The sequence below is a fragment of the Nicotiana tabacum genome, chromosome 16 (genome assembly GCF_000715075.1).
Source record: "Nicotiana tabacum cultivar K326 chromosome 16, ASM71507v2, whole genome shotgun sequence".
Lineage (NCBI taxonomy): Eukaryota > Viridiplantae > Streptophyta > Magnoliopsida > Solanales > Solanaceae > Nicotiana > Nicotiana tabacum.
Window position 1 is genome coordinate 116,066,800 of NC_134095.1, and position 9,982 is coordinate 116,076,781.

Genomic DNA, 9,982 nt, shown 5'->3' on the forward strand with positions numbered 1-9,982 from the left:
GCAGCAGCTGCTGCTACTGCTGAACATGGAGCTCGACGGGATCGGAGAAGACGACGATGGAGATGAAACTGGTTGTTTGGATGAGCTGCTGGATGGGACAGTGGAGCTGATGGAATGGTTGGTCGATGGAGGCGACGTTCATGGAACGAAGAAGAAGATGATGGTGGTTTGGGCAGTGATGAGCGGAGGAAAGAGCTGAACGTTGAAGAAGAAGGAGTAGCAACCATGTTGTTGGTCGTCGATGGCTGTTGTGGTTGGTCGACGAGTGACGGGGAGGGGGGTTGGACAGTGGTGAACGGAGGGGAAGGGGCAGCCATGGGAGCTTGGGGTTGGTTTGGAGAAGAAGAAGAGGGAGTGGGGGATGGTTAGGGTTTTTAGGTTAGGGAAATAAAAAAAATGAAAAATGAAGAAAGGGGTTGGGTCTTTGGGGTTATGGACTGGGTTGACCCGGTTTGAAATGGACCGGGTCGTAGGGGAAGGTTGGGTATCTTTGGGCCTGTAGTTTTAAAATTGAAGAAAAGGCTCAATCCGGTCTTCTTCTATTTTTGTTCTTTTCTTTTTATTCAACTTCCTAAATAATAAAGCTAAAATGCTAAGATTAAATTATAAAACCCAAAATTATCTGGAAATACTAATTAACTCTTAGTAACAATTAACACACAATTAAATAGCGATTAACGATAAAATCACACAATTTGGACATTAAATGCTAAAAATGCAACGTACATTATTTTTATGATTTTTGCATTTTGTAAAACAAACTATATTAAATATCAAATGCAAATGTGACATATTTTTTTATTTTTTTTTATTAATTTAACACATTAACACGCACAGGCAAAAATACAAATAATTATCAAAAAAAAATGTCACGAAAATTCAAAAATTGCACACAAAGGAAAATTGTTTTATTTTGAATTTTTTGGGAGTAATTCTCATACAGGTCAAAAATCACGTGCTTACACCGCATATGCGAACGCGCATCTGTATAAGGTCTTGCGCAGAAGTGGAAAAGGGCAGGCTGTGTTGGAGTCGCAGAAGTGGACGAGGTCTCGCATGATCGCACCCGCAGATGCGTGAATTTTGGCCGCAGGTGCGCATGGTATGGGGTCGAGTGGGAATCGCAAAATCGAAATATTTTTGCGCCCGCATAAGTTGTCCGCAGAAGTGAAGACCCCTTGACAGAACCTTAAACTCGAAGGGTTCGTGATTTCTCTCATTTTGGACTTTGCAAACTCGGATTTGGGCGATTTTTGAGAGGGATTTCGAAGGGATTTTTGAGGTAAGTCACTTGTGGTTACATTTTTTCAATAATTATGTTTCCCCATTAAATTTCCCACCTAGATTGCGTGGTTTTGATGTGTAATTTTGGGAGTTTGAGGCTAGGGATTTGGAGAATTTAAATTGGGGGTTTGGGTGTCGATTTGGTGATGGATTTTGATAAATTTGGTATGTTTGGACTCGTGGTTGAATGGGCATTCGGATTTTGTGACTTTTATCGGATTCCGATATGTGGGCCTGGGAACCGACTTTTGAGTTGACTTTTTGACTTTTGATTAAAACTTAGTATTTTCTTATGGAATTGATTCTGTTAGCTCGTGTTGATTGTATCGAACTATTTGTGGCTAGATTTGAGACATTCGGAGGCCGTTTTGCGAGGCAATGGCGTGTTGGAGTAGAGATTTGCACGATTTGAGGTAAGTAACACTTCTAAACTTAGTTTTGAGGGTACAAAACCTTGAATTACATGTTATGTGATTGGTGTTAAGGTGATGCACATGCTAGGTGACAGGCGTGTGGGCGTACACCATAAGAATTGTGACTTGGTCGATTCCATGAAACTATATAGTTGATTTATCTTGTCGTTACCCGTATTTTCATCATGTGTTAAAGAAATTAAGCTACCAGTCATGTTAGAAGTCATGCTTAGCCTACGTGTTGATACTGTAGGGACCCACAAAGGTCTTCTTATATGTTGAGTTAATTGCTAAATTGTCATTTTGTACTTAGTCATGGCTTTTACTTGCATATTATATCTTAGTCTCTATGCCCTTTATTGATACATTATATTATTGTTGTTTGGGCTGATTATCATGATTCTTGAGAGCCCGAGATATTGGAGAGATTGATGACTTAGTGAGGCCGAGGTCCTGATTGTGAGGATATTTACAAGAGTGGGATGCATGCCACAACATGTGTATTTGATTCATGCCAGGATTGACTTATTATAGCGCTTGGGCTAGAAATGCCCCTCCGGAGTCTGCACATCCACAGTGAGCGCAAGTACCTACTGAATGCGAGTGTCGAGCGATTGGGAGAATTGAGTGACTGTGATGTTGGAGTGAATGAGAGGACTAAGTGACTGTTACTCTAAGAGTATGCACCTGATTTCATTACTGTTGTACTTCAATTGGTATATATATATATATATTAAACTTGACATAATTTAACTGTTTTGACTTTAACTGTTGAACTTGAGAGCATGCCGTCTTTCCTGTACCGTAATTCTATAATTGAACTATACCCGTGAAGCTCGCCACTACCTTCAGTCCCGTAGTTAGTTTTGTTACTTACTGAGTTGGTTGTACTCACGCTACACCCTGAACTTTGTGTGTAGATCCAAATATTTTTGGACATGGTTGGTGTTGATTATTTGAGCAGCTTAGGTATTCAGAGATTTCGAGATAGCTGCCCGGCGTCCGCAGGCCTTGACTCTCCCTCCATATCTTTGAGCTGTATGTATTTAGTTTCAATTTTTCATAAAAAATATTTTAAACTTGTGTTATATAGACGTTCATGTACTCAGTGACACCCTGATTCTGGGAACTTCCGTATTGAATTTTGATTTTTTATCCAGTTTATGAGAGCTTAAATTATTTAAACCTATTTTAGTTCATCTTTCATTATTGTTGGAAATAATTGAGTTGTTGGCTTGCCTAGTACCATGTTAGGCGTCATCACAACAAGTTATGTTTTTTATCGTGACATCTATAAATAACTCAAACATTACTTTTAAAATAATAGTTATCTGATCTTTTAAATTTTGTACTCATGGAGATTAAGTACACGCACGGAACAAGACTCGTTATTGCAATCATACAAAAAAGGGAGGAGAACCGTAATTTAACTTCTTCTTTTTTTACTACTCATCAAGAGGAAATTATTTTGAGTTAAAAACTTTGCTAATTTGTATCAAATTGATTAGTAAAAGGACTAGATTGGGTAATTTTAGATTTTTCACTTAACCATTTAATATTCCAAATATATGACTAATTAATTTGGATTTGCATTTGGTATGGCCCCCTTAAAAGAACGAAAAAAGGGCCAAAACTACTCCTAGACTATTTGATTTGGTACAAAAATGACTTACATCCATCTATTGAACAAAAAATACCTACATCGTTATCTTAGTGGCTCAATTATGCCCTCATTACTACTGACTTATCTAAAAGAATAGAAAAATTTAATGATTATCCATGCATTACCGTGCTATTAGCCTAAATATAAACCCTTGCTAAATTAAAAAGAAACATAAACCTAGGTTTTGATTGATCCGCCTCGATTTTAAACCCTATTAATCCAAACCCAATTTTAAAAGATAATATAACTTCTTCTTCATCTTTTAGATTATGCAAATGGAAGAATTTGCGCCACTACATCAATAAAAAAAAGTAACAATTTAAGCAAGAAAATGTTGTGTTTGGGAATAAAATGAAATGGGCAAGAGAATAAAATTCGGGATCTTGACTTAGGAAGTAATTCATTAAATGAAATCAAATGGATATAAAATGGGTATGAGAAAAAAAATTCATTATCTCCTCTTCTGATTCTAATTTTGAGAAGGGGAGGGGGAGAGTTGGCAATGGGGCGTGTCCTTTTTTCGGGCTATTGTGAAGAAACGATAATGGGTAATTTCTTTTGAAATTTTTTATAAAGATTTAAATTTAAATTCATGGGACGGGTGATATGTGGATATTAATTAATTAAAAATATTTTTAAAATAAGTCTATTAGCTAATAAGGGTATATATGAGCTACTAAGATAACGGTTGGGCATTTTCGGCTCAATAGGTTGACATGTCATTTTATACCAAATCAAACAGGGCAAGGGCAGTTTTGGCCCTTTTCAGTTAAAAGAAAGCCCTCCTACCAATAACTGCGTTATTTGTTTACTTTGCTTCAGTGGGAAAATAGACCCAATTTCTTGTTGGAAAAGTTTAGAACTTCACCAATTGCCGAACTGCGCCAACAGTAACTTGACGCTGCTTTCACTCAGACTCAGCTGCAATCATCTCCTTTCTACCGCGAGCTCCTTCCGATCTGTTTCTCTGGTGAAATTAATTTGTACGTTTCCCTCTTTGTTTTGCGCTTCTCCTGTTTGTCTTTCATGGCATAAAACCCTAATCCGTTTTCCCATTATTATTACTGGAAAAAATGCATTTATTTTATTTGGGTTGCAGTGATTTGATCCCAATCTGCAGTGAAAGCGTTAAATCCAATTTTTATACACCTTATCTGATTTTGAAAAGTGTGAGATTTAGATATCACAATTTGTTTTTTTTTATTTTAAAAGATAAATTATTTGGTCTTGGAATGAACTGGGCTGAATCTTAACTGATTTAGGATTGAGGTGTGGTTGATTGATTAATTTTGTGAATTTCGCAGGTTAATATGCAATTCTTTTTTTCTGATTTTCATGTAAAAACTACTAAAGTTCCGAATTTGTGACTAATCTGGTTTTGAGTGTTAGTATCTGAATACTGCAAGGCGAGTATTTACCACTATATTGTGGGTTCAGCACTTGGATGGATGTATAAACTTCATGGCATGTACCAAATCCCCAAAATTGTTCCAACCGCGGCTTTCAATTTTTAATTATCCCCAAATCTGGGAAATTTTGAATTAACTAATTAAGAATATTCGTTAAGTCTAAGTCAGTTTATCCACATGTGTAATTGAGTTAGGGTTAGCATAGTAGAGAACTTTGTTACTATGCCGCTAATAATGCATACTTTCTTTTTTACCAATATTCTTGTTTGTTAAGTTACTGCAAGTGCTACTTTTGCCACAAAAATGTTCTGAACCAAACAGGCAGCTAAGATTGCTTGACATTCCTTGATAGGAAGAATCAATCAATCACACTAAATTTTGAGAGTTTTGAAACTTGTTGGAGGTTTAGTTAGTGACTTGGTTTATTTCTAAGAATGTCATGAATGGTTTAATGTGTTGGAAGCTTTTCAAATTTATTTCTGAAAACCTCCGGTTTCCATATATGTAGGTGGTGATACAGTTTCAGTGTCCATCTTTTTTCTTGAAGCGTTATAGTTTTGAACTGCAGTTTCTGATAACATAATTGATTTTTTTCCATACTTGACTTTGCTGAATTTTGTTCAAAGTACCTTGAGCTCAATGTATTGTAGCATTTGAATGCTTCAATATGCCCAATCTATACTTGTATCTTTTGTATGTACAATATTGGATCTTACCATGATCTGTGTTTTGTCCATCAATAGATATTCATATGCTTTGTATTTGTGCAGAAATGTAAGTTGGCTTAAATTGGCAACCCAGGGGCTTGTGTTGAAGATTGTATGCCCTTAACTGTCAGTAAAGGAATTTTGGCATAGGAAAATATAAAAGGAATATGAATGTAAAACTGAGAATTTCTGTCAGTTGTTCTTGTCTCAACAATTATGAAATGGTCTTGAGTAGAGTAGAAATGGAATAGAGGATTCATATAGCGGACTCCAACTAGTTTGGAATTGACGCATAGTCAGTTATTTGTGCTTGTTTCAATAAAAATAGGATTTAGTTGAATCTCAATGTTTCGCAATTAGTTTATTCTAATTTGCCAACAATGTCTTACTTGACCAGCTTGCTCTGCCCACTCCAACGCTCAAGTCTTTGTGGTTTCTGAAGAGCAGTAGAAGCACATCTAGCGAATAGAAAAATAAGAAATGTAAAATTAAATAAGAAAGTTAAAGCTAGAATAAGAGCAGTTTATTTTAGTTTGCCTGTGGATATCTGCTCTAATCCTCCACTGTATCTAGTAGACATCTTTAGTTAAAAAACTGTATCAGGTGTCTTTATAAAAAAAACTTAAAAATGTATCAGGTGGACATTGGCAGATCGGCTATACTAGTCAATAGTTGATCACTGGTCCAACTGTTGGGTTTTCATGCTTTCAGGTCGTAATGCGTCAATGTGTATGTATGAAGAGAGCCATTTGGACAATACACTTATAATGAGGATGGTGTTGGTTGTTTTGGCCCTTATCTGGATGTGATGGTGCTGGAGCTTTTAAGATTTTGAGTGCTTTGTTATCATTTTGAGTTTAAAAGAATCCATTCCATTTTTGCCAGAGTTCAAGGTTTCTTGTTGCTGACATCTGAATTTTCTATGTTCCTGCTTTATTTCAAAGAAATGAGCTGCTTTTCGCTACGGTATTTGGGGTCTTATCATGATTCAATCAGCCTTTGTCCTCGAATCATATGACTCATTCTGCATGTTCATTTTTTAACTTCAAAAGTGAATTACCTAAATTACTTTTAGTTTGGTCATGTATTAGTTTGCTTCTTGATCCCTTCTCCTTTATGCTTTTGAAAATAGAAAAGGAAAAAAGAGCAGCTTGTTAATTGAGATTATCTTAGACCGACGGAATTCACTGCTTATTCTAGGAAAACATGGATTGTTATTAAAGTATTATTAGACCATAAATATGGTAAATTTTAATAATTTAGCCAGGTTTGCTTTCTTTTTTTTTTTTTTTGGGGGGGGGGTGGGGGGGAGGGGGATGCAAATGTGTAGGTGAGTAATCGTTCTTGTTGTTTCTTGAAATGGGAATGCGAGGAGCACTATCTTGGAAACATATATAGCAGAGTCCAATTATGATTCTAGACTTTTAAGAGGGGAGCTGAGCCGGGACATAAAATTGGAGATCTGGATAAAATTTGTCTTATAAGCCCTTTTAGAACTGAACATAGTATTTCTTATCATTTTCGTCATACTTGGCTTCTTGATTTTTGTTTGGATAAGTAAAAGACAAATTGACTTTGTTATAGTCAGAGGTACTTATTTAAGTACTTAGTGGTTTTGAATTATACTAAGAACTGTCATTCTTATATTGGCAGAAAGATGATCTCTGTAGTCTTGATGTAGTACTCTTTTGCAAATGTTTAGTTACTGTTGGTGTTGCTTTCTACACCAAAGTAGCTGCATATAGCTTTTGCAGTTCGATGTAGTACTCTTTTGGATATGTTTAGTTATTGGATTCGTGGTAGTTTCTGCGCCAAAGTAGCTGCATATAGCTTTCGCAGTTCGTTCTCATTTTGGTGCATCACATCTTGTACAACAAACAACAACTATGCCTCCATCCCAAGAAAGTCGGGGACAGCGATATGAATCCACACTGTCCATGTCGCTCCATTTAAACCCATCTTAATCCAACATTTAAAAGCTTCACATCTTGTAAGCCACTAATTTCAACGTAGGATGTAGGTACAGACTATAAGGCCAAGTATCTTAATCTGCTGCACGTACTTTTTTTCCATGTATTTTTTTTCCTTGACAAGGAATACTAATTTCTTTTGCTTAAACTGCAGGAGTTAAAATCTGCAAGCTGTGACCATGTCATCTTCATATCTCCCAGCAACTACTGATTCTCTAGCTCAGGCTTCTGACGCTACAACACCATCTGACGCCATCTCTATTCTTTACCGCATCCTTGATAACCCATCTTCTGCTTCTGAGGCCCTAAGGATCAAAGAGCAGGCAATTTCCAATCTTTCTGACCTCCTTAGACAGGAGAATAGGGCAGAGGAGCTTAAAAACCTTCTGACCCAGTTGCGCCCCTTCTTTTCTTTGATCCCCAAGGCAAAAACTGCAAAAATTGTTCGAGGAATTATTGATGCAGTGGCTAAAATACCAGGTACATCTGACCTTCAGGTTACACTTTGCAAAGATATAGTGGAGTGGACCCGTAAGGAGAAGCGGACGTTTCTTCGTCAACGAATTGAGGCTAGACTCGCAGCTCTTTTGATGGAAAACAAGGAGTACTCTGAAGCATTGACACTCCTTTCAGGGCTGATTAAGGAGGTGAGAAGATTGGATGATAAGCTGCTTCTTGTGGAGATTGACTTGCTTGAGAGCAAGCTACATTTCTCACTGAGAAATCTTCCCAAAGCCAAGGCTGCGCTCACAGCTGCTCGAACAGCAGCCAATGCTATTTATGTGCCTCCAGCGCAGCAAGGTTCTATTGATTTGCAGAGCGGGATCCTTCATGCGGAAGAGAAGGATTATAAAACTGCTTACAGCTATTTTTATGAAGCATTTGAAGCATTCAATGCCCTTGAAGATCCCCAGGCCATATACAGCCTCAAGTATATGTTGCTTTGCAAAATCATGGTCAACCAGTCTGATGATGTTGCAGGAATAATATCATCCCCAAAGGTTGGCTTGCAATATCAGGGGCCAGAAGTTGATGCGATGAAAGCTGTTGCGGATGCACACTCCAAGCGCTCCTTGAAGCTCTTTGAGACTGCTCTTCGGAACTTTAAGGCTCAGCTAGATGAAGATCCTATCGTGCACCGGCACCTGTCTTCCCTCTATGACACTTTGCTTGAGCAGAACCTTTGTAGGTTGATTGAGCCCTTCTCTAGAGTTGAGATTGCTCATATTGCTGAGTTGATAGAGTTACCTGGTGACCATGTTGAGAAGAAGTTATCTCAAATGATTTTGGATAAGAAATTCGCTGGGACCCTGGACCAGGGTGCTGGATGCCTTATAATTTTTGAGGATCCTAAACCAGATGCAATTTATCCAGCTACGTTGGAGACTGTTTCAAATATGGGGAAGGTTGTTGACAGTCTGTTTGTAAGATCTTCGAGAATAATAGCTTGAGTGTTAGATCCGTTGGAAACCGTTTCAAATATGGGGATAAGTTGTTGACAGTCTGTTTGTAAGATCTTCGAGAACAATAGCTTGAGTGTTAGATCCTCTTTTGACGTGTATCTTTTCCCTTTATTTGCTCTACCTTTTGTGTGCTGCACGCAGCGTCTGTTTTCAGCATTTGACATTCTTTATAAGGTTCCTTTCCTGATACATTCTGAACCTAGTGTAAACCATATATGTTAGAAATCCAGGAGTGACTGATGAGCAAGGTCTCAACTGAATTTCTAAAATGTTTTATGTGGGGATGACTCGTACACTATTTATAAGCTTCTGAACCACTTGCAAGGCTCGTACACTTGCAAGGCTTAGTGGTCAATGAAGTGGGTGAGTACTATGAAGTCTCAGGTTCAAATCCAAGCAGAGACAAAAAACACTAGGTGATTTCTTCCCATCTATCCAAGCCTTGGTGGATAGAGTTACCTGGTACTTGTTGCTGCCCATAGAATTAGTCGAGGTACGCGCAAGCTGGCCCGGACACCACGGTTATCAAAAAAAAAAAAGTAATGGTTTCTTCAGTTTAAATCTGCTTCAGTATCTCTGCATAAGATAGTATATTAGTTTGCTTGGTTGTATAAGGTCGGCGAACAAAGTTTCACATTGACTGTTGAAAAGATTGAAAAGCTATATATAAGGTGTATAAATATTTTTAAATGGTACGATATCTTTTGGGAAAACTGCGCATCTTAGGTCCAATGAGGAAATATCACGTACGTTAAGAGTATTTTTGGGTGGGCTTAGCCTAATAATTGGAGTTCAAAACGAATGGCTTCTAGCCTACTAACCATATGACTACATATGACTCCTTCCAAATTCTACTTCGAGTTATCAAATACTGCCTACGACTTCTAGCCTAATAACAATTGAGCCATTACACTGGCATTACTCATATGTTGTGGCCGAATCTATGCCACAAGCATGAACTGAAGAACGAATCGAAGGATTGGGCTCCCAAAAGACCTTACATCATTTAAGAGTATTCATACACGTTATATGTAGCTTTTGTACTTTGATCGCATATCCAACAATCTCCGCCT

General features: G+C 37.6%; 1 protein-coding gene across 2 annotated transcripts; it reads left to right on the forward strand.

The window, feature by feature from the left end:
- Positions 1-4,116: 4,116 nt before the first annotated feature.
- On the forward strand, positions 4,117-9,178 carry LOC107815473 (26S proteasome non-ATPase regulatory subunit 11 homolog). Of its 2 annotated transcripts, XM_075233276.1 has the most exons (3): positions 4,133-4,343; positions 6,188-6,369; positions 7,601-9,178. In XM_075233276.1, exon 3 carries the CDS (start codon positions 7,626-7,628, stop codon positions 8,895-8,897), a length of 1,272 nt encoding a protein of 423 aa, XP_075089377.1. In that variant the 5' UTR covers positions 4,133-4,343; positions 6,188-6,369; positions 7,601-7,625; the 3' UTR covers positions 8,898-9,178. The 2 variants fall into 2 exon arrangements, with proteins under 2 accessions (XP_016496543.1, XP_075089377.1); XM_016641057.2 differs by lacking the exon at positions 6,188-6,369 and having other exon boundaries at positions 4,117-4,343.
- Positions 9,179-9,982: the final 804 nt, after the last annotated feature.